Below are 25103 nucleotides of genomic sequence, written 5' to 3'. Positions count from 1 at the left end.
TTTTGTTTTTGCCAATTTATTGGTTGTCTATTTTGTGTTGAAAAATATTCAACATATTTTTTAAAATTCACTTATTTACATGCAGTTATGGATGTAAAAGCACTTTCTGTAATCTGTAAAATGCTATATAAATACAAAGTATAAATGATTTTGTCCACAGTCCTCAACTTTATCATTAGATTTCTTTTGTCTTCTCTTCCAAAGTCTGTTGAAATATTATTTTTGTTACTGTCTGGGATGCAGTTAGAAGTGATGGTAGATATTCTCTTATAGAGATTTTATATAAGTCTTGGATCCTGTGACATTTTGATCAACACTTGAAGTCAAGAATAAATAAGCAGTGAAATTAAAAATTATTCACAGAAGGAAATTTGGGAAATTCACAGATTTGTGGAAATTAAACAATACATTTTTAAATAATGAATGTCAAAGATGAAATCACAAGAGAAATTAGAAAATACTTTGAGATGAATAAAAAAGAAAACACAGCATGTCACAACTTACGGGATACAGCTAAAATAGTGGTATACAGAACAGAACAGGGGTCCTCAAATTTTTTAAACAGGGGGGCCAGTTCACTGTTCCTCATACCGTTGGAGGGCCGGACTATAGTTTTAAAAAAACTATGAACAAATTCCTGTGCATACTGCACATATCTTATTTTGAAGTAAAATTTTTAAAAAAAGGGGCAAAAACACCTGCATATGGCCCGCGGGCTGTAGTTTGAGGACGCCTAGAAAAGAAGAATGACTTTAAATTAATAACCTTCCATCTTAAGAAACTAGAATAAAGTAAACTAAACCGAAAGCAAGCAGAAGGATGAAGCTATTTTAAAATTTAGATTTTACTATTGTTTGGGTATGGTGAGGCCAATAGATCAGGAGATGATTGCCATTGAAAAGATAGTTTGTTAGGCCGGGCGCGGTGGCTCACGCCTGTAATCGTAGCACTCTGGGAGGCCGAGGCGGGCGGATTGCTCGAGGTCAGAAGTTTGAAACCAGCCTGAGCAAGAGTGAGACCCGGTCTCTACTATAAATAGAAAGAAATTAATTGGCCAACTAATATATATAGAAAAAATTAGCCAGGCATGGTGGCGCATGCCTGTAGTCCCAGCTACTCGGGAGGCTGAGGCAGAAGGATTGCTTGAGCCCAGGAGTTTGAGGTTGCTGTGAGCTAGGCTGATGCCATGGCACTCTAGCCTGGGCAACAAAGTGAGACTCTGTCTCAAAAAAAAAAAAAAAAAAAGAAAAGAAAGAAAGAAAAGATAGTTTGTTAAAACTCACAGATCCTGACCGGGCGTGGTGGCTCAGGCCTGTAATCCTAGCACTCTGGGAGGCCGAGGCAGGAGGATTTCTTGAGCTCAGGATTCAAGACCAGCGCCTGAGCAAGAGTGAGACTCCGTCTCTACTATAAATAGAAAGAAATTAATTGGCCAACTAAAAAAAAAATATATATATATATAATTAGCCGGGCATGGTGTGCATGCCTATAGTCCCAGCTACTTGGGAGGCTGAGGCAGGAGGATCGCTTGAGCCCAGGAGTTTGAGGTTGCTGTGAGCTAGGCTGATGCCATGGCACTCTAGCCTGGGCAACAGAGTGAAACTTGCTCTCAAAAAAAAAAACCCAAACTCACAGATCCCAAGAAAAGGTGGGTATGGTGTGTCATGGGAGGCCACATAGGGAAGCACCCAGGTCAGTCAGGAGGCAGAAGGTTGGAGAAATGTGGACAAGAGCCTTTATTGTGGTTTCCATGGGAAGGAATAGGCAAGACAGGGTAAACAGGTTTAGGATTAGGTAGTTTGAATAATTTCAGTGGTTCTGGGGTGGAGGGGCTGTTACTAGTTATCTTGATACATAGCCCAGTTGATTAGGGCAGTATAATAGTGGCCCTCACTGTGATAGAGAAGGTGCTGGGGTATTGGCTTTGGATTGGTTGGTTTGCTTATGAAAGTTAGGCTCATAGGTGAGTTTACTATCTCTAAGAAAAAGGCAAACCCGGGGAAGGGCAGTCTCTTCAGTGTCAGCAATGCCCCTGATGTCAAAGCATCAGAAATACAGGAAATAAAAAGACATACTTAATACAGAAGCTAATAAAGGTTAGAACAGAAATACATGAAAGAGAGACCAGAATAACAGTGAAGAAAATCAGTAAAACCAAAACGATCAACAAAATTTACTAACTTTAAGCTTGACTAATCAAGAAAAAAAGAGGGAAGACTCATATGCTAAAATCAGGAGTGAAAGAGATGACATTACTACCAACTATACACAAATAGAAAGGATTATAATGGAATGTTATGAACAATTATATGCTAATAAATCAGATAATCTAGATAAAATGGACAAATTTCAAGAAAGACACAAACTATGGAAACTAACTCAAGAACAAAATCTGAATCTACCTATACTAAGTAGAAAGAATTAGTAATCAGAAAACTTCCCACAAAGAAAATCCCAGTACCAGATTGTTTCTTTGGTCAATTCTATGAAACATTTAAAGAACACTAATGCTTTATAAACACTTCTAAAAAATAGAAGAGAACACATCATAACTCACTTTATGAGGTCAGTATTACTCTAATACCCATCCTAGACAAAGACATCAACATTAAAGAGAACTACAGACCAATATCCCTTATGAATATAGATACAAATCCTCAAAAAAGTACCACCAAACTGACTCAAGCACCATGTAAAAAAAGGGATTATACACTATTTAACAAAATGGTATTTATTTCAGGATTGCAAAGTATTGGTTCAACATACAAAAAGCAATCAATATAATACACTGTGAATAGAAGAAAGTACAGGCCGGGCGTGGTGGCTCATGCCTGTAATCCTAGCACTCTGGGAGGCTGAGGTGGGAGGATCGCTCAAGATCAGGAGTTCAAAACCAGCCTGAGCAATAGCAACACCCTGTCTACTAAAACTAGAAAGAAATTAATTGGCCAACTAAAAATATATATATATATAAAATTAGCTAGGCATGGTGGCGCATGCCTGTAGTCCCAGCTACTCGGGAGGCTGAAGCAGGAGGATTGCTTGAGCCCAGGAGTTTGAGGTTGCTGTGAGCTAGGCTGATGCCACGGCACTCTAGCTTGGGCCACAGAGTGAGACTCTGTCTCAAAAAAAAGAAGAAGAAAATACAAAATCACATGATCATTTCAATAAACACATAAAAAGCATTTGACAAAATCCAGCAGCCTTTCTTGATAAAAACATACATCACACACACTAAGAAGTGAAGGGAGCTTCAACATAATAAAGAGCAGTTATAAATGCAATCGCAGGCTGGGTGCAGTGTCTCACACCTGCAATTCCAGCCTTTTGGGAGTCTGAGGTGGGAGGATCACTTGAAGCCAGAAGTGCGAAACCAGCAGGGGCAACACAGTGAGATCCCATCTTTAAAAGAATAAGAAAAATTAATGGCATGGTGGTGCACACCTTTAGTGCTAGCTGTGAGCTATGATTGGGCCACTATACTCTAGCCTAGGCTATGAAGCAAGATCCTGTCTCTCTTTAAAATAAAATAGAAAAAAAAAAAAAGGCTGGGCATGGTGGCTCACGCCTGTAATCCTAGCTCTCTGGGAAACCAAGGCGGGCAGATCATTTGAGCTCAGGAATTTGAGGTTGCTGTGAGCTAGGCAGACATCACAGCACTCTAGCCGGGGCAACAGAGTGAGACTCTTTCTGAAGAAAAAAAAAAAAAAACAACTTCAAGATTTTGAGCCCATCTCATTCATGCTATAATTTGTTTCTTTGTACTCTGAAACTAATACTAGATCTTTGAAAATTGAGTTAATGCTTTGTATTTTTTTTTTTTTTTGAGACAAAGTCTTGCTTTGTTGCCAAGGCTAGAGTGAGTCCTGTGGTGTCAACCTAGCTCACAGCAACCTCAAACTCTTGGGCTCAAGCAATCCTTCTGCCTCAGCCTCCCGAGTAGCTGGGACTACAGGCATGCACCACCATGCCCGGCTAATTTTTTTTTTCTATATACATTAGTTTGCCAATTAATTTATTTCTATTTATAGTAGAGACAAGGTCTCGCTCTTCCTCAAGCTGGTTTCGAACTCCTGACCTCGAGCAATCCACCCGCCTTGGCCTTCCAGAGTGCTAGGATTACAGGCGTGAGCCACTGCGCCCGGCCAATGCTTTGTATTTTGAAACTGACATGTAAAAATATATTGATCATATAGACAGACAAACGATACTTAGATCAAACTGCTTGCTCTGTGAGGGAGGTCTGAACATGGTGTACAGAGAAAAGATACACAGTTGCTTCTCTACTTACAATGGAGTTACATCCTATTAAACCATTGGTCAGTTGAAAATATAAATTGCAAATACATTTGACAGACCTAAGCTGCCAAACCTCATAGCTTAGCCTAGTATACCTTATATGTGCTCAGCATGCTTACATTAGCCTACAGTTGGGCAAAATCATCTAACACAAATGTTGAATATCTCGTGTAATATATTGAATACTGAACGTGAAAAAGAGTGGTTGTATGGATATGTGAAATACGGTTTCTACTGAATACATACTGCTTTTGCACTATTGTAAAGCTGAAAAATTACAAGTCAAGGCATTGTAAGTTAGGGACCGTCTGTATTTGAGAAATATGATTTTGATATTTCTCCCTCATGTTTTTAAATTTTAGATTGTAATTTTAGGTAAAGTAGCAAATTTACAGTATGGTAAGGAAAGTCAAAATGCAAGGAAAAATGGGGCCAGGTGGCATCATGGCTCATGCCTGTAATTCTAGCATTTTGAGAAGCCAAGGTGGGAGGAATGCTTGAGCTCAGTAGTTTGAGACTAGCCGGAGCAAGAGTGAGAACCCATCTCTACCAAAAAGAAATTGGTGCATGCCTGTAATCTTAGTTACCCGGGAGGCAGAGGCAGAAGGACCACTTGAGCCCAGAAGTTGAAGGTTGCAGTGAGCTACAATGAAGCCAATGCACTCTACCCAGGGCAGTGGAGTGAGACTCTGTCTCAACAACAACAACAACAGCAAAAAAAAAAAAAAACAAGGCAACTAAACACCCATCTGCACAACCCCCCATCCTTTCATATTTTAAAATTAAAAAAAAAAGAAAAAAATGGAAGCAATTTCTAAAAATAATGTAATTAGGAGCAGGACATATTGCATGGTGGAGTAAGGAGCTAGGCAAATGATAAAAAGAAATGATAAAATTGGGACTGAATTGTCAAAAACTACCATTTTGAGACTCTGGAATTGATAATAGGTATACATTAAGTTGAAAAGTGATTATCAAGAAAGATAACTGATCCTTTGTCAGAACAGTATCTGTGGTGCCTTGGCCCGGGACTGCTACTATTTTCCTTCACCTGCTTCTCAGCTCCTCGATGTAGTAGTTCAACCAGGGCTGGGCAGGCTGGGAGAACAATATTGGATTGATTTGGAGAGAACAAGCCCCATGCCCACAGGCATTGTTGAATAATAGTGACTTCAGTGGTGAAGAATTAGGGAAGTCTAATATCATAGATGCCTGAGAATGTGATCCTGGATGGGGCAAGCCACAGACCAGCCGGAAACTTAATAGGGTGGTTCAGGAAATGAGACAGCTTTAGTGAGTCTTAATGAACCCCTCTATATTCCTGATGTTTTGGAAGGCTGTGTGTATGTTTAAGGCTCTGCACCTGCTCAAGTTAAAGAGAAAACCTTAGTTGTGTACTCATCTTTGATTGATTGTGAGAACTTGCAAATTCAGAAAATAAAAGATTAACAGAGTTAGAGTACATTTTCCGACTTACCCAGAGAGCCAGTACTCCACAAACATTTCCAATATAGAGAGAAAGATACACATCCCAGCTCATTTTGTGGGGCCAGTATTACTCTGATAATAAGGCCAAACAAGGATCTCGTCTCCTGAATATAGCCCGTAGTCCTAGCCACTTAGAAGGCTGAGGCAGGAGGATTGCTTGAGCCCAGGAGTTGGAGGTTATGGTAAGCTGTGAATGCGCCACTGTACTTCAGCCTGGTACCCTGTCTTTAAAAAAAAAAAAAAAAAAAAAAGGTAAGGATAGATATATAAATCAATGCAACAGAATCAGGAGTCAAAAAGCAAAACTGATCCAGGACAAGATGGAGTTACTGGAGGTTCTGAAGCACGGGCTGCAGCAGGTCAGCGGTCACGGCGGCCTCCGTGGCTATCTACGAGTTTTATTCAGGGCAAATGATGTGAGGGTTGGTACATTAGTAGGGGAAGACAAATATGGAAACAAATACTATGAAGACAACAAGCAATTTTTTGGCCGTCACCGGTGGGTTATATCTACTACTGAAATGAATGGCAAAAATACATTCTGGGACATGGACGGAAGCATGGTGCCTCCAGAATGGCATCGTTGGCTTCACTGTATGACTGATGATCCTCCAACAACAAAACTACCTATTGCTCGTAAATTCATTTGGACAAACCATAAATTCAACGTGACTGGCACCCTACAGCAGTATGTACCGTATTCCACCACTAGAAAGAAGATTCAGGAGTGGGTCCCACCTTCAACACCTTACAAGTAAAGACAGTGAAAAATAGTTTAACCGTGCTAAATCTGAGGCTTTTCATGTAATTGCACCTTTTCTGCTGACTTTAAGTTAATTAAAATTGTTTGACTAAAAAAAAAGCAAAACTTTGCATTTGTGGGCAATTGATTTTGACAAAAATACCAAGGCAATTCAATCAGGAAAGGATAGTCTTTTCCACAAATGGTGATATAGCAATTGCATATCCACAGTGAAAAAATTAATTTAGGCCCCTTGCCTTATACCAAATTGCCTCAAAATGAATCATAATCCCATTAGAACTAAAACTATGAAATTTTAGAAGAAATGTTTTTAGGAAAAAATTTTCATAATCTTGAGTTAGGAAAAAAATTCTTTCATATCACACCAAAAGAATGGCCCATAAAAGAAAAAATATTAAATTGACCTTTATTAAAATTAAGAACTTTTGTGCTTAAAAAGACTCCTTTAAGAAAATGAAAATAATCCATGAATTCTGAAAAATTCTCAAAAAGAGAAAGCCACAAAGGAGAATATCATTTTCACTATTGGTGATAGCTAGTGTGTCAGTTCTTTACTCTGAAATTGGAAATTAAAAGGAAAGAAGTTTCTATCCTGCCTTTTCCTGTGCAAGTTGTACTTCAGGGTAACTAAATAGCTCTGCTTGGTAAATTCTAAATGGAAGAATTCCATCTAGTAAATGGAGCAGGAATGACAGAATTACAAAATTACCATTTTGCTACCCTAATGAAATAATTGATTCAGAGAGTTATTATCTATGAATGTTAAGCCCATTGGGTAAAAAAAATTAAAGGGAAATTGGTATTTGCATGATCCCAACCCATCGTCTCATAGATTATTTGTTATGAGTAAAAAACACAACTTTACAATGGAAAAATCACACTGTAACCAGCTGAACTTATTGATCGATGTTAGCCACACTAACAGTAGATATTGTGTTCCTATTAATGTGGTATAATATCTTTTTTTTTTTTTAAGTACAACTCAGTAGCATTCACGTGGTATAATATCAAATATTCAGCATTACCCACAAACCTAGAATATGTTGAACCTGAATCTTACCAAGCTTTTTTTCTTTTTACCCCTCCCTCCCTCCCTCCCTCCCTCCCTCCCTCCCTCCCTCCCTCCCTCCCTCCCTTCCTTCCTTCCTTTCTTTCTTTTTTGAGCCTGGTTCTGGCTCTGTTGCCTGGGCTAGAATGCAGTGGTATTATCATTGCTCACTACAGCCTCAAACTGCTGGGCTCCAGTGATCCTCCTGGCTTAATTTCCTGAGTAGTCTGGACTGTAGGCATGCCACCACAACTGGCTAATTTTTCTGTTTTTTATAGAGACAAGGTCTATCCCTAGTTTCCAAGAAATACAGAGGATAGAAGAACAAATAGACATCATAAGGAAGTAAGAAGGTAATTTTGTATGGATCACTCCACCAGAAAACTGTCCTATGTCTTCAAGTCAATCACATGAAAAAAAAATGGAGGCAGTAGATATAGTTTACAGTTAAGAGATTCTTATGAGAAAAACAGCTAAATGCAGTTTGTGGACCTTGCTTATTTAAGAACCGAAAAGATGATAGCTGAACATAGATAACTAAAACATAAATCTGACATTGAAGAAAAGTCACTTCATAATAAAACATACAAAGATAAACTATGTATGTTTTATTTTTTTGAATATTTCAGAAATGGTTTAACTACCTCTTAAGACTTTGTAAAAAGAGCAAGCTTAGAAATGAAAAATTGTTCAGTCAGCAAGAATGCTTCAGTTTCTTTTGGACCCGTTTTAGATCAGGTAGCCCTAATTTTTAGGTCTTTGCAATTCCACAGTTTATAGGCTTCAACCAGATGACCTTCTTTTGTATATAGTATTTTGAGTCTGAGCAGTGCTTCTCTTTCTCCTTAGCAGAGAAGCCACAAATACCAGTCTCAGTGACTTAAAAAGGTTTTGATGTTACAGAACCAGATGTGGCGAATTCCTATGGGCGTAAGCTCCTATCTTTTGAGAGTAGAACCAAAGACTATAGTATATAAAATCTGAACTAGGGAGACTTAGACTAAAGAATTATGAGCTAGAGACTATATTTAGAGTTCTCTGGGCGTGTTGTTGTTGTTGTTGTTGTTGTTTTTGAGACAGAGTCTCTGTTGCCTGGGCTAGAGTTCCGTGGCGTCAGCCTAGCTTACAGCAACCTCAAACTCCTGGGCTCAAGGGATCCTCCTGCCCCAGCCTCCCGAGTAGCTGGGACACAGGCATGTGCCACCATGCCCAGGTAATTTTTTCTATATATTTTTAGTTGTCTGGCTCATTTCTTTCTGTTTTTAGTAGAGACAGGGTCTTGCTTTTGCTCAGGCTGGTTTCGAACTCCTGACCTTGAGTGATACATCTGCCTCGGCCTCCCAGAGTGCTAGGATTACAGACATGAGCCCCTGCGCCTGGCCTCTCTGGGTGTTTTTAAAGTACTTTGTTACACCCAAGTTCTCTGTGGAAGTAAGGATACCTTTCAGGCAAACCTGAAAGTGCCACTGCTATTTCTTTGTGCACTGAGCCTGTAGCTTCTGTGCAGACTATGTTAGGGCAATGATGATGTTGATGGGGTGTGAAGGTATATGGAATTTGATATAGAAGGAAAGATTTTGATTCTTTTGGGGGGAAGTTGTTGCTAATGAAGTCAAATTATCATTGTACTTTGTCACTAACAGGAGAAGCTAATTAATAATAGTTGGAGTTATAGCTGTTTATAATAATTAGGTACAGTCTTAGATCCAAAGATACTGGTCTATAAGACTATCCTTTTTTTTTTTTTTTTTTTTGAGACAGAGTATCACTTTGTTGCCCAGGCTAGAGTGAGTGCCGTGGCGTCAGCCTGGCTCACAGCAACCTCAAACTCCTAGGCTCAAGCAATCCTACTGCCTCAGCCTCCCAAGTTGCTGGGACTACAGGCATGCGCCACCATGCCCGGCTAATTTTTTGTATATATATTGTTAGTTGGTCAATTAATTTATTTCTAATTTTGGTAGAGACGGGATCTCACTCAGGCTGGTTTCGAACTCCTGACCTTGAGCAATCCGCCCACCTCGGCCTCCCAAAGTGCTAGGATTATAGGCGTGAGCCACCACGCCCGGCTATAAGACTATCCTTTGTCTTTACTTGAGAAAATTGATCTGAAAGTACAGGACATCAAGTATTATTTTTGAACGTGAAGAATTGACCCTTTGTGGCTAGCTGCCAACTTAGTTGTCAGGTGAAGGGTTCTTTAATCATTTGAAGGTTCCCTGCTGCCACACACCACACACACAACAATTTTATTCTGAAATGAATAAAGAGTGCTAGTCTGATTGCTAGAAATTTATTATTGAACTTACCTGAGCCGTGTGTAATCTGAAACTTAAGTTTTATTTCACAAAAAATAAATGTTGTATGATTCATAATTCATATTCTGTATATAATTCATTTGCACTGAATTCATTTCATTTGAAATAGAGGAAACTGGTTGGAAGAATCCTTAATTAGCCAAATTTTAGGCATTATTTCAAAGTCAAGTGAAAAACTGTTACCTGGGAAACTGTTCTTTTTAGCTAGAGCCTGGAAATAATTCCCTTAAGTTGCTCTTATTCTTCAGTTCTCTTTCTTTTTCCAATATAAACCTACAGATTTTCTAACAGTTTCAAGGATATCAGTTTGAACTATATTGTTACCATTTTTGTCGTTCAAAAATGATAATATATTGGCAATTAACCATATTAATATGGTTCAACTTAATAAAAGTAAGCTTAAAAAAAGATTTCCACAGTTAGAGTAAATTTATCCTTTTATTTGAGCAAAGTAATGTTAGTCAGAGTAACTTTTGAGATTACTTTGAATTTAGAGGATTTCTTATTATTATTTGTTATTTTTGCAAATCGATAAAGATAAGTACAAGATGGCATAGATAAAACCGTGAATTTTAGGCACATAATGAACTTGTCCAAAAAGATGGTGTTGATTGAGCATACCCTTAACCTCTTTAAGTTAAAGCTCTAGATTGTTTTACACAAAATTCTTGTTTACTACCAACAGACATAAAATCTGCAACTGGACAGACTGCTTTTCTGATGCAGTGTTTAATTTATTATTTTTAAATATTTTTTAAATTTTTAATGACTTTTAAAATGCACAAGATTCTACCAAGTTTCTGTTTTAAGGAATATGGCACAAAGATACTTAGGGGAAAATTGTGTATGTATATACACACATACATAAACATATTAATGGAATGATTAACCTTCTAAAATAGAATCTGCATCAACTTCTTCTGGTGTCCTTTGTCTTCCATTCTTTTTATCTCTCATATTTAATTTTGGACGCTTCTTTAATGCGTCTACTTTTTTCCTTTTTTCTAATCTTTGCCCCTTTTCAGCTCTCTTATTTTTTTTTTTTTTTTCAGCTCTCTTATTATTTCATCATTTTCTCATGCTAGGGAAAGCAGCAGCTAGGCAACAGAACTTTACATGCTTGAACCACATAAGGAAGCTGATTATCATTGCTTGGTAAAGAGGAAAACTTGTTTTCTTTACCTAATTAACTTTCCTTTTATGTTGAAAAAAAATTATGCCCCTTTTGGAAAATCATGTTTGTGGGTCTCTGGCTGTCTGTGGCATTAGGACAGTTGATACATCACTGTGTAGGAAGTCAGGCAGAATAGCAGTTTACATTAGCAGTAGTTTGATATCTGGCATATTAATGCCTCCCATTTTGTTTTTGTTGCCTAGAATTGCTCTTGATATTCGGGGTGTTCTTTGGTTCCATACGAAGCGTAAAATTATTTTTTCTATATCTGTGAAGAATGTTGATGGGATTTTAATAGGTATTGCATTGAATCTGTAGATCAGTTTGGGTAGTATAGACATTTTGATGATATTGAGTCTGCCGATCCACGAGCATGGTATGGATTTCCATCTGTTTACATCCTCTGCTATTTCCTTCCTCAGTGTTTCATAGTTCTCCCTGTAGAGGTCTTTTACCTCTTTGGTTAAATATATTCCTAGGTACTTTAATTTCTTTGTTGCTATTGTGAAGGGAATTGAGTCTTTGATTTGGTTCTCAATTAGATTGTTGTTGGCGTATATGAATGCCTCTGATTTCTGTGTATTGATTTTGTATCCTGAGACTTTACTAAATTCATTGATCAGTTCCAGGAGTTTCTTGGTTGAATCCTTGGGGTTTTCTAGATACAATATCATATCATCAGCAAACAGTGAAAGTTTGATCTCTTCTGCCCCTATTTGGATACCTTTGATTCCATTTTCCTGTCTGATTGCTGTAGCCAAGACTTCCAGCACTATGTTGAACAGAAGTGGAGATAGTGGGCAGCCTTGTCTGGTTCCGGTTCTAAGTGGGAATGCTTTCAGTTTTTCCCCATTCAGTATGATGTTGGCTATGGGTCTGTCATAAATGGCTTGTATCATTTTTAGGTATGTCCCTTCTATGCCTATTTTCTTCAGTGTTCGTATCATGAAAGGGTGTTGAATTTTGTCAAAAGCTTTTTCTGCATCTATTGAAAGAATCATGTGGTCTTTGTTTTTGCTTCTGTTTATGTGGTGAATTGCATTTATAGATTTACGTATGTTGAACCATCCCTGCATCCCTGGGATGAAGCCCACTTGGTCGTGGTGGATTATTTTTTTGATAAGTGTCTGGATTCGGTTAGCTAAGATTTTGTTGAAAATTTTTGCATCTATATTCATTAGGGATATTGGTCTGTAGTTTTCTTTTTTTGTTGCATCCTTTCCTGGTTTTGGTATCAGAGTAATATTTGCTTCATAAAAGGTGTCGGGGAGGTTTCCGTTCTTCTCGATGTTGTGGAATAGTTTCTGCAAGATAGGTACTAGTTCTTCTTTGTAAGTATGGTAAAATTCAGGTGTGAAGCCATCTGGACCGGGACTTTTCTTTTTAGGGAGATTTTTTTTTTTTTTTTTTTTTTGAGACAGAGTCTCGCTTTGTTGCCCAGGCTAGAGTGAGTGCCATGGCGTCAGCCTAGCTCACAGCAACCTCAAACTCCTGGCTCAAGCAATCCTGCTGCCTCAGCCTCCCGAGTAGCTGGGACTACAGGCATTCGCCACCATGCCCGGCTAATTTTTTGTATATATATTAGTTGGCCAATTAATTTCTTTCTATTTTATAGTAGAGACGGGGTCTCGCTCTTGCTCAGGCTGGTTTCGAACTCCTGACCTCGAGCAATCCGCCCGCCTCGGCCTCCCAGAGAGCTAGGATTACAGGCGTGAGCCACCGCGCCCGGCCTAGGGAGATTTTTAATTGCTGTTTCTATTTCAGCTCTTGAGATTGGTCTGTTCAGGGAATCTATTTCTTCCTGGTTGAGCCTAGGGAGGCTGTGTGTTTCTAGAAATTTGTCCATTTCCTCCACATTTTCCAGTTTGTGTGCATAAAGATTTTTGTAGTATTCATAAATTGTATCTTGTATCTCTTTGGGATCAGTTGTGATATCTCCTTTTTTATTCCTGATGGAGCTTATTAGAGATTTCTCTTTTCTGCTTTTCGTTAGCTTAGCCAACGGCGTGTCAATCTTGTTTATTTTTTCAAAGAACCAACTTTTTGTTTTATTAATCTCCTGAATAGCTTTCCTGTTTTCAATTTCGTTTAGTTCTGATTTGATCTTGTTGATTTCACTTCTTCTGCTGGGTTTGGGGTTGGTCTGTTCTTCTTTTTCCAGCTCTTTGAGTCGTTTCATTAGATTGTCTATTTGTGATCTTCTTGCCTTTTGGTTATAGGCATTTATGGAGATAAACTTTCCTCTCAGAACTGCTTTAGCTGTGTCCCAGAGGAGTTGATAACTTGTCTCTCCATTGTCGTTTTCTTCATAGAACTTTTTTATTTCCGTCTTGATTTCTTCATTTACGAAGTAATCATTTAGTAGGAGGTTGTTTAATTTCCACGTTTTTGTGTAGAAATGTGAGTTTCTGTTAGGGTTGATTTCTACTTTTATTCCACTGTGATCTGAGAAGGTACATGGTATGATTTCTATTTTTTTAAATTTCTTGAGATTTTCTTTGTGTCCTAGGATATGGTCAATCTTAGAGAATGTCCCGTGAGCTGATGAGAAGAACGTATATTCAGTGGATTTTGGGTAGAATGTTCTGTAGATGTCTGTCAGACCCAATTGTTCTAGAGTTTTGTTTAAGTCCATTATTTCTTTATTAATTTTCTGTTTGGAGGATCTGTCTCGTGCCGTCAGTGGGGTGTTGAAATCCCCGGCGATTATGGAGTTGCTATTAATCCATTTGCTTAGCTCCAGTAAGGTTTGCTTTATGAATCTGGGTGCACCTAAGTTGGGTGCATATATATTTAAAATTGTTATCTCTTCTTGTTGGACTGTGCCCTTCACCATTATATAATGACCCTCTTTGTCTTTTACTACTATTGTTGGTTTAAAAACTAAATCGTCTGAAATTAGAACTGCCACACCAGCCTTCTTTTGGCTTCTATTTGCTTGGAATATTGATCTCCACCCTTTTATTTTTAGTCTATGTGCATCCTTGCAGGTTAAATGTGTTTCCTGAAGACAGCATATACTTGGCCTGTATTTTCTTATCCATTCAGCCAGCCTATGTCTCTTGAGTGGAGAGTTTAAGCCATTCACATTTATTGAGAGAACTGATAGGTAAGGTAGATTACTGATCATTCTGTTGGGTTGGATGTTGTTGCTATGATTTCTGTCTTGAGCCATTGTAATACCTGGCCTTTAATATCTTTGGGTTTTGGTTGTTTTTATATCCGTGGATTATTATTATGATGTTCCGTGCATAACGCTGTTTTAAGTACTTCTTGTAGGGCTGGTCTTGTCTTGGTGAATTCTCTGAGCCTTTGCTTGTCTGAGAATGTTTTTATTTCTCCTTCATATATGAAGCTTAGTTTTGCAGGGAATAATATTCTAGGCTGGGCATTGTTTTGTTTCAAAAGAGTGAGAATGGGGCCCCAGTCTCTCCTTGCTTGTAAAGTCTCATTAGAGAAGTCTGATGTTATTCGAATTGGCTTTCCTTTGTATGTCACTTGCTTCTTTTGTCTTACAGCTCTTAGAAGGGCCTCTTTAGTTGATACTTTGGTCAGTCTGATGACTGCATGACGTGACGTCTTCCTGTTTGCATTGAATCTCCCAAGGGTCCTCTGAGCTTCTTGAACTTGTATATCGAGATTTTGAGCAAGGCCTGGGAAATTTTCCTCTATTATATCTTCAAAAAGCTTGTCCAGCCCTTGAGTGTTGTCTTCCTCCCCTTCGGCTAAACCTATGACCCTCACGTTAGGTTTTTTCACATAATCCCACAGCTCTTGTAGGCTTTGGTCTTTTCTCTTGTTTCTCTGCTGTATTTCTGTGACTGATTTATTTAATTGGAGGGTGTTATCTTCAAGCTCTGAGATTCTTTCTTCTGCTTGATCTACCCTGTTCTTGAGACTTTCCACAGTATTTTGTAGTTCTCTGAGTTGATTCTTCATCTCCAGGACTTCGGTTAAAGTTTTCTTCACTGTGTCAATCTCTTTGTTGAACCTTTGTTCCATTTCTTGGAGGTTTTTTGTGTTTTCTTGGTGTTGGTTATTGAGTTGTTGTTGCAGCTGGGTGAGTGTTCTTATGATCCACATACGAAATTCCTTTTCTGTCATATTGGTTGCCTGATTTTGGTCGGTGTCCGTTTCTAGGGGGCTGGTGCTCCTCCTTGGGGGTGTGTTTTCCGTTTGGTTCTTCATATTTCCTGAGTTCTTTCGCTGATTTCTTCCCATGTCGATCAGTTGTTGTTTCTTTCCTTAGGTTATTGTTTGGGTATTCACACACCTTGTTTAGTTTCTGAGGGGTTAGGTGGTGCCCTTGCCGCTGGTCTCCGGGCTGCTCCGGTGTTCTCAGCCTCCAGTTCTCCTCTGCAGCCTCCTCCCGTGGAGTCTCCCGGGGTCTCAGGTACCCCTCCTTCCGGCCCTTGTCCGCTGTATGCTCGTCTTCTTGCTTCTTTCCTCTAGTTTCTGCTAGAATCGGTCTTTTCTGCAGAGACCCTCTGTCTGGCGGTGTTATTCGTCTGCCATCTTGCTCCGCCCCCCTACATTAGCAATATTTTATAAAACTGCTGTTGGGACAAATAAGCACCATTCTGAGCGGGCAGCACTCAGATATTTAAAATAAAGTCCGAATGTAATTTTTTGCATATTCAAGTTGCAAATATTCAAACTAAACTTCCCATTGTCTTGTTATCTATAAACCGAAAAAATAGGGATGAGAATAAGCTACTTTGCCAGGCGTATAAGATGATCATGTATTTAGTAGCACCCATGTGCTAATTTTTTAAAAAAAGGTGATAATGTAAAAGGCTTAAAACAATCTCTGACACGAAGCAGGTGCTCAATACATAGAAGTCATTTTCCCTAAAAATTTTGTTCTTAGTTGGCTATGTTGTGTTGATGTGTTTATTAATTATTTCTTCCACAATTATAAATTCCATTTGAATCATGAACTCTGGCCAACATTAAACTACTATTATTTGTTAACTTTGTTTTGTTTTATTTTACAGGCAACAATTGGCATTGACTTTTTATCAAAAACAATGTACTTGGAGGATCGAACAGTGAGTAATGTTTTCAGTGTGCAATTTTCTGCAACACTACAAGTTAGAAAACTATGACCAAAGCTATAATCAATGATTGTCACCATTAGAAATACTTAGCAAATACAGACCTTGAGAAAAATTCATTACAGAGTAAGTAGTACCTAGCACTCCTCTTGATTTGGAAAAATAAGAAGAAATAACTTTAATGGAGAATTAAAAGAGAATTTTAATAAAGAAATTAGAGCTGCTAAAGAACTTTTGAGTGATGCTCTTGAGGCAGAAGTTATGTGTATCTTATCTTTTGGGTTCTTGTCTTCCATCCTTTGGAATAGTCCCTTTAAATACAATGTAAATTCTATGTTCTAGTCTACTACCCCTTGAAGACATTCTTGTCACCTAAACAGTGAATATCTTAAATGCAACATTTCAGAATTTGCACCCCAAAAACATTATTTTATTTCCAGTGCTATTTTTATAAGTGTGTGAGTTTCTTCTTTTGGATGTTCTCTTTAGTTTTAATATATAGCCGTTCTTAAAATTTGAAAGCTTGGAGACTGCTTTATAATCATAGGGGCACTTGATGTTTATTTTTAGGCTTTTCTTCCTGTAATGTAGATGTGAGAAAGAAAGTAAGGAAATTTTTATGTAGGGTTGCAAAAAATCCTCCTTTTTTCTTACCTTATATACAGCATTCTGGGGAGAAATGTATGGGAGAAACATAAGTATAGTAGTTAAAGTTCCAATATCAAAGTATTCTAAACCGAATTGGAAAGAGATACATTTTAGTTTCAGAGAGACTTTCAAAGAAGAATTAATCCTTTTACCCTGATCGCCTGGGCTAATCATTGACATTTACCGTAGTTTTTATCTTTTATGCTCAATATTTGAACATCAGCAGTCTACTTTTTGCCATCTAGAAGGCATAGGGATCTAAAGAGGTTTTATTTAGGGAGGGGAAAAAGGGAAGCCACATATCTGATTCTGTGAAATCTTTCCCAGTAGTATTTTTGAGTTGTACTTTCAGAGCAAGCAAATTTTTAATATTACTCCCTTTTATAAAAGGGGTGTTTTCATTCTTCACTTCCCTGCAACCTCTTGCATGAGTCTCCTTTCTACTTCCTTCCCACCTTCTCCCTTTAAAAAACATTTCATTTTTCTTTTTAGTATTAGTTTGGTTTTTTTTTTTTTTTTATTTATTTTTTCCCATCCCACAGATCAGGCTGCAGCTGTGGGATACTGCGGGTCAGGAACGTTTCCGTAGCCTCATTCCCAGTTACATCCGTGATTCTGCTGCAGCCGTAGTAGTTTACGATATCACAAGTAGGTATATTGCAATGGGTTGACCTTTCTTATTTTTCTTGCTTGTTTGACTGATTTTGTTGTTAGGTACGATTGCAATTATGGGACACAGCAGGTCAAGAGCGGTTCAGGAGCTTGATTCCTAGCTACATTCGTGACTCCACTGTGGCAGTTGTTGTTTATGATATCACAAGTGAGTGGGGGGAATTATACATTTCTAATTTTCTTTCAACCTTTAGCTTAGCTGCATGCATGTTCTTGTGTTGTGCTTGTTTTCCTTATTGGCATGTAAAAATAAGTCTTTTCATACCAAATCTTATCACATACCAGCCAGGTCAGAAATATTTGCTTTGGTATTAATACCAATATGCTTTATTTCTACTGTGCCAGGTTTTTCACTCAAGTAATTTTCTTTAGGGTCCAATTATGAATGAATCCTCTTCAAGACTTCTTAGTATCCTGTTATCCCTAAGCCATACCATAATTATAGTTGGAGGAATATCTCATTTCATTTAATTTGCTCTCGTATTTCTCTAAAATAAAATAATCTGCATTTAAGCCTCTTGTCAAGTTTTCTAGTTCCTCCAACGCTTCTGTTGAGGCTATTTAAAAGCTTCTGCTAGCCAGCTTTTCTCTGCTTTCCCCTTCCAGCCATTCTCTGTAGAGGAAGACAGAGAAAACATCATGTGTAGTTTTCTATTAATCATTTTTATTTGAATCATATCTAGATTCTATGATGACTTACTTTGTTTGATACTAACAAATTACACTTTAATTTCTCTCCAACAAAAAAATTTTAATTGGGAAACAAGTAGTAATCTTTTTCCTTTCCCCAAAGATTGAATAATGTCTTTGGCCTTTAAAGTGATTGTAAATTTTCCATGGAGCATTGGTGACTGACAGGAAAATGCTCTCAGATTGAAATTGTCTTTGTAAATTGGTTTGTATATATTAGGCAATATTAAACATTATTCAATATAGTGGTCCATAATTTATAGGAAAACCAGGGTTATATAGCATCTTGGACTTTTAAAAAAAATCTTAGGTAGATGAAGAAACTTAATTTGAGTTAGTAATACTGTACTATACATTTTTGCATATCTGCTCAATCAGAGGTCATGTCTAATAAACAGTATTTGCTCTGGAAAAACTAGAAATTAAAAGATTGCACTCAGGGACTATTTTTTTTTTTTCTGATAGATGCTATATACAGTCTTACTTTGCAGCTTTACTGTGGGTTGCTACTTGTTTAAAAACTGTATGTTCATTATTGTGTGTTGACAGGTTTTGTAGCTTTAAAATGTTTGTGTTTACTTTAACCAAAGCAAGTGAAACTTGGTGTATTTTCTTTAAAAAATCCGCAAATATGGTTATAGTATTAGTACATTGTCTTCTTTAGCTATTGAAAAAGTGTTGAAAGTACTCAGAATCCAACACTAGAAAAGATGAATTTTGTTACAAGTGATTCTGGTGCATTAAACTAGGAAACTTTAGGTTAAAGTGATCACAAACTGAGTAAGCAGTGCAAACAGAGTGGTGTTGAAAGCTATTGAAAGGCTTTACCAATTTTCTGGATGTGTTGGGACTTACTGGCTGACATACTTTTGGAAATGCTTTCTTTGTCATGTTTGGTATGTGTAAGTGATCAAAAAAGCATTGTGGCAATATGACACCATATTATCTGCCATAGCTGTCCTTACATTTCAAAAAATTGCTTTTCAATTATATAGTACATTGCACTCATTTGGTCATGACCAAAAAGTTTTTAAACTACTCTAAAAGGAACCTTGAAGATTTTATTCTTGTGATTTATTTAGATTGCTGACAGTTGTAATCAGATAAAATGGAGTTATGTTGCAGGCACATTAAAAGTGGGTATTAATGTGCCAATACCTTTCCAATTTCCAGGGCTTTTTTGGAAGGGGGTGTCCATCACCTGGGGAGACATTTTTCAGTAACACTAATCTCTCTGTCCACCTTCCTATACTAGATGTTAACTCATTCCAACAAACTACAAAATGGATTGACGATGTCAGAACAGAAAGAGGAAGTGATGTTATCATCATGCTAGTAGGAAATAAAACAGATCTTGCTGACAAAAGGTATGGAGGGATTTCATGTATGTGTTTGCTTTATATGTTAAGCAGCCTGTTATTTTGGTTCACTGAAAAGTTATTTTGAAAGGAGACATGCTTAACCCTTAAGTTTATACTCCTCTTTTCTTTAGTGTGGGAACCTGAAATACAAATGTAAACATTAAACCAGTCCTTTAGGGAAAATGAGTTTTATTTTTTGTAAACCCTTGTGTAAATAACTCTTGTGCAAAATTGTTTGCATATGAAGCTGGGAAATATTTTGCATTTTTCAGGTCCTATAAGTATTAATAGGTTTAGTTAAAGAGCAAACCGTTTTAGAAAACAAATCTTATCTTTAAAAATTATTCATAATAATTAAATGTACACTGTTAGTAGTCTTATAAACATTCATTATAATTCAGTAGTGTAGCTTTTTTGTTTTAATTGTATGGTTGAGCCAGACTGTGTAGTTGAACTGAATAGCTTGATTGTGGTACCTTAGTCAAATGAGCAAAGCCATATTCAAGTCACAGGATGCAAAATGTATTAACATTCACTGTAGACAGCAGTGCTTGAATATCTGCTTTCAGCATTCTTAAGCAATCTATTGCATATTCTTTGTGCTTTAAATAGTCTTGACCATACTACTTAATAGTGAGAGCTTTTACTGTTTATTTGTTTATTCATGAGTTGGCTATTGAAATTCAGGTAATGAACTTGTAATATTAATTAAAATGTTACAAAGAAATCCAATGTTCAAAGACTTTTGGAGATATTAAGCCCCCATATCTGCCCACAGTACATCAGTTAGAGAGTTCATAGGTACCTTCATTTTTAAACAAAAAAATTGTATCTCTGAATTGTTTCCCTTTATAGCCAGAGTAATCTGAGGTGGATGCTTATGAGCATCTTTTCTTTTATTGCTTAATATTTCAGTTGAGTGCATAAGATGCTAGAAACTTACCTTAAATTATATTTATAATAATTTTTTGTTATGGTAATATTTGTTGATTCTTTTGGAATTACCATCTTTCTTGGTAATTTTTGTCAGACTGTAGCCTCACAGCTGTTCACATTTAAAAGAATTAGAGCTTGTTCATTCTAATAAAATGATTTTCAAATCAGTAGAAGAATTAAATGTGTTTTAAAAAAGCATTAAAAGAAAATATTTTGGTAGTGAGAAGCCTTTTATAAGCATGATGTGGGCTGGGCGCGGTGGCTCATGCCTGTAATCCTAGCACTCTGGGAGGCCAAGGCGGGCCGATTGCTCGAGGTCAGGAGTTCTAAACCAGCCTGAGCAAGAGCGAGCTGCTGTCTCTACTATACATAGAAAGAAATTAATTGGCCAACTAATATGTATATAGAAAAAATTAACCAGGCATGGTGGCGCATGCCTGTAGTCCCAGCTACTTGGGAGGCTGAGGCAGAAGGATTGCTTGAGCCCAGGAGTTTGAGGTTGCTGTGAGCTAGGCAGATGCCACGGCACTCACTCTAGCCTGGGCAACAAAGCGAGACTCTGTCTCAAAAAAATAAATAAATAAAATAAAATACTTAACCAAATTTACCTCCAGTATCCCACAGATAACCCCACAGAAATATGAAAAGATGACCATATAAGGATGTTACTAACAAGGCCAGGCTCGGTGGCTCATGCCTGTAATCCTAGCACTCTGGGAGGCTGAGGCCAGCGGATTGCTCGAGATCAAGAGTTCAAGACCAGCCTGAGCAAGAGCCAGACCCCGTCTCTACTATAAATAAAAAGAAATTAATTGGCCAACTAAAAATATATATACAAAAAAATTAGCGGGGCATGGTGGCCCATGCCTGTAATCCCAGCTACTTGGGAGGCTGAGGCAATAGGATTGCTTGAGTCCAAGAGTTTGAGGTTGCTGTGAGCTAGGCTGATGCCAGGGCACTCACTCTAGCCTGGGCAACAAAGCGAGACTCTGTCTCAAAAAAAAAAAAAAATAATAATAATAATAATAATGTTACTAACAATATTATTTATAATACTGAGAAATTGAAATCAATCTAAATGTCCATCAGTAGCAGATTGGATATATGAATAGTATTTTAAGTGTGAATCATAGCCATTAAAAGAATGGGGCTGGGCCAGGCGCAGCGGCTCACGCCTGTAATCCTAGCACTCTGGGAGGCTAAGGCGGGAGGATCGCTCAAGGTCAGGAGTTCAAAACCAGCCTGAGCAAGAGCGAGACCCTATCTCTACTAAAAATAGAAAGAAATTAATTGGCCAACTAAAAATATATAGAAAAAATTAGCTGGGCATGGTGGCGCATGCCTGTAGTCCCAGCTACTCAAGAGGCTGAGGCAGAAGGATTGCTTGTGCCCTAGAGTTTGAGGTTGCTGTGAGCTAGGCTGATGCCACGGCACTCTAGCCTGGGCAACAGAGTGAGACTCTGTCAAAAAAAAATAAGAATGAGGCTGGGCACTGTAGCTCATGCCTATAATCCTAGTACTTTGGGAGACTGAAACAGGAGGATTGCTTGAGGCCAGGAGTTTGAGACCAGCCTGAGCAACATAACAAGACCCCATCTCTACAAAAAATATATAACTTAGCCAGGTATAGTGGCACACACATGTAGTGCCAGCTATTTGGGAGGCTGAGGCAGGAGGATCGCTTGAACTCAAGAGTTTGAGGTTACAGTGAGCTATGATGACGCCACTGCACTCTAGCCTGGGTGACAGAGTGAGACCTTGTCTCAAAAAAAAGGAATTTATTGATGTCTAACATAAGTCTAACACATGAAGCTTAGGAAAGCACTTGATCAGTATGTATATACAGCATATCTATCTTTTCCATTAAAAAAAAGATATATTTATTTGCTTAAAATAAATCTGGGGCCGGGCGCGGTGGCTCACGCCTGTAATCCTAGCTCTCTGGGAGGCCGAGGCGGGCGGATTGCTCGAGGTCAGGAGTTCGAAACCAGCCTGAGCAAGAGTGAGACCCCCGTCTCTACTATAAATAGAAAGAAATTAATTGGCCAACTAATATATATATAGAAAAAATTAGCCGGGCATGGTGGCGCATGCCTGTAGTCCCAGCCACTTGGGAGGCTGAGGCAGAAGGATTGCTTGAGCCCAGGAGTTTGAGGTTGCTGTGAGCTAGGCTGATGCCACGGCACTCATTCTAGCCTAGGCAACAAAGCAAGACTCTGTCTCAAAAAAAAAAATAAATAAATAAATAAATCTGGATAAGAATACATGAAATTTAATTGTGGTTGGGAAGGGAATGGGATTATGGAGGATTTTATTATTAATTGGTATTTTAAAAATGATTACTTTTGCACCTAAGTGGACACATAGAAACTACATTAATTGGGTATTGGGTGGGGGGAGGGGCAGGTATATACATACATAATAAGTGAGATGTGTACCGTCTGGGGGATGGGCACACTTGAAGTTCAGACTTGTGGGGGGAAGAAGAGCAAGGGCACTATTTGAAACCTTAAAATTTGTACCCCCACAATATGCTATAATAAAAAAATAATTACTTTTGTGATTGGAAAATGATGTTTTAATAAAAAAACCCCAAAATTCAGAGTTACATGTTTTAATCACTTTCTTAGAGAATGAATACTTTTTTTAAAAAACACTTGGAGGAAAGTCCAGAGTGTATCTCTTTCAGTGTCTTTTTCCTTCATGCTCAGTACTCATTGAGTCCCCTGTGGCCCAATAATTCCCAAATGAAAATGAATTGGTAAATGTAGCTTATTAGACTCTCTTGTAAGACTCAGACTCTAAAGGATCATGGTTAACTTTTTAAATTTGGAAAATTTTGATCCTTCCTCTAGATATCAGTGAGTCTAGAGTGGGGCTCTTGAATCTGTATTTTAAAGAACCTTCCTAGTGAGTGTAACACAACCAAACCACAGTTGGGACAATTGCTTTAACCATTTTATTAAGATGACTTATAGTTACCCTAGTGCAATGCTGAGGATTCTAAAACCAGGAAGGATTTCTGTTTGGAATCATTCACATGTAAGGTTTACAGACTAGTGATCATTCAAGAAATATTTATTGAGTGTCACTTATGTTCTAGATGCTTGCTGCCTGAGCATAGAGATCAAAAATGACAAATATTCAAGGAACTTTTTTCCCAGAGAGTGATCCAGACAGTAAATAAGTTAGTAAAATACATAGTATATTAGATAGCCATACATGCTTCAGGGAAAAAATAGAGCAGGGAAAGGATGTGAAATATTAATGGTGAGTTTGAAGTTTTATATAGATTGGCATGGAAGACCTCATTGAGAAGTGACTGTTGACTTTTGAATAAAGATGCTAAGGGAGTAAGGAGTTATCTGTGTAGGAGGAAGTTAATTATGTCATTGTCTTGAGGGGAACGAGGTTCTAGGCCAGGGGTCCTCAAACTTTTTAAACAAAGGGCCAGTTCAGTGTCCCTCAGACCGTTGTAGAGTACGTACTGTGGGCCCAGGATGAGTCAGCTGCTAAGCAGGACAGGTAGCGGTGGCAAAAACACCCGGAGGGCTGGATAAATGTGCTAGGCTGCCTGCATGTGGTCCACTGGCCGTAGTTTGAGGACGTATGTTCTAGGCAAAGGACTTAGAAAATGCAAAATCTCTGAGGCAGGATTACACTTAGCTTATTTGAGGAACAGCAAGGAGGCCTGTGTAGCTGGCTAAAGAGGGTGATGGAATGAGTGGTAGGCAATTAAAAAATAATGATAATGAAGACCAGATCATGTGGAGTAAAGTTAGGGCTTTTTCTTAATGAGATTAGAAGACTTGAGTAGAGGAGTAACTTCATGGAGCACCGTTTGCTCCATTGAAAATAAAGTAGTGAGGTAGAAGTGAGTAGACCATTGAGGAGATGAATCCAGGCTACAGTCCAAGAGATGATGATGATGACTTGGACTAGGACAATGGTAGCTTATTGGATGATAAGTAGTTAATTTCAATACATTTTGAAGATAGAGCTTTCAGGATATACTTATGTAATAGATGAAATACATGCTGATAGGTGGAATGTGGGGTGAGAGAGAAGGAGTAGTTGAGGATGATACCTAGATTTTTGACCTGAGTAATTATTATTAACTGAGATGAGAGAGACTGTATAAAGAGCTGATTTGGGAGGGAATATCATGACTTCAGTTTTGGTCATGTTATATTTAGTGTGGCCATTAGATATCTAAGTGAAGATGTCAGGTGGACAGTTGGATATATGAGTAGGGTTCGGAGGAACAGTCTGAGCTAGATAAATAATTTTAGGAGTCATCAGCACATAGGTGGTATTAAAAACCATGAGACTGCATGGGGTTACCAGGGGAGTGATTGCAGATGGAGGACTAAAGAGTACATTTTAGAGAATCTATTATTTAAAACGGGGATGTCTCAACCTCAGCACTCTTGACATTTTGGGCCAGATAATTTTTTCTTGTGGAGGACTGTCCTCTGCCTGTAGAATGTTTAGCAACATCCTTGGCTTCTACCCAGTAGATACCAGTAGCACATACATACCAGGTTGTGATAACCAAACTTTCTCCCCAAATTGCCTGTAGTTAAGAACCACTGATTTGGAAGTTGAGAAAATGAGGAAGAACCAGCAAAATAAACAGAAAGGAGAAATTG

General features: G+C 38.1%; 1 protein-coding gene and 1 pseudogene across 2 annotated transcripts in view; both read left to right on the top strand.

The window, feature by feature from the left end:
* RAB6A (RAB6A, member RAS oncogene family) overlaps window positions 1-25103 on the top strand; it is an 80227-nt gene that overhangs the window by 28266 nt on the left and 26858 nt on the right. The window contains exons 3-5 of one of the 2 annotated variants that reach the window (XM_012745039.3): window positions 16085-16138; window positions 17335-17440; window positions 19410-19521. In XM_012745039.3, coding sequence (XP_012600493.1) covers window positions 16085-16138; window positions 17335-17440; window positions 19410-19521 — 272 coding nt within the window. Of the gene's footprint in view, window positions 1-16084; window positions 16139-17334; window positions 17441-17506; window positions 17613-19409; window positions 19522-25103 lie in introns of both variants that reach the window. The other variant, XM_012745038.3, reaches the window with a different exon arrangement.
* On the top strand, window positions 11-7384 carry LOC142870611 (NADH dehydrogenase [ubiquinone] 1 alpha subcomplex subunit 12 pseudogene; annotated as a pseudogene).

The sequence above is a fragment of the Microcebus murinus genome, chromosome 4, assembly GCF_040939455.1.
Source record: "Microcebus murinus isolate Inina chromosome 4, M.murinus_Inina_mat1.0, whole genome shotgun sequence".
In the NCBI taxonomy this organism is placed as follows: domain Eukaryota; kingdom Metazoa; phylum Chordata; class Mammalia; order Primates; family Cheirogaleidae; genus Microcebus; species Microcebus murinus.
The sequence above is the reverse complement of the archived record's forward strand: the minus strand, read 5'-3'. Positions and strand labels throughout refer to the sequence as shown.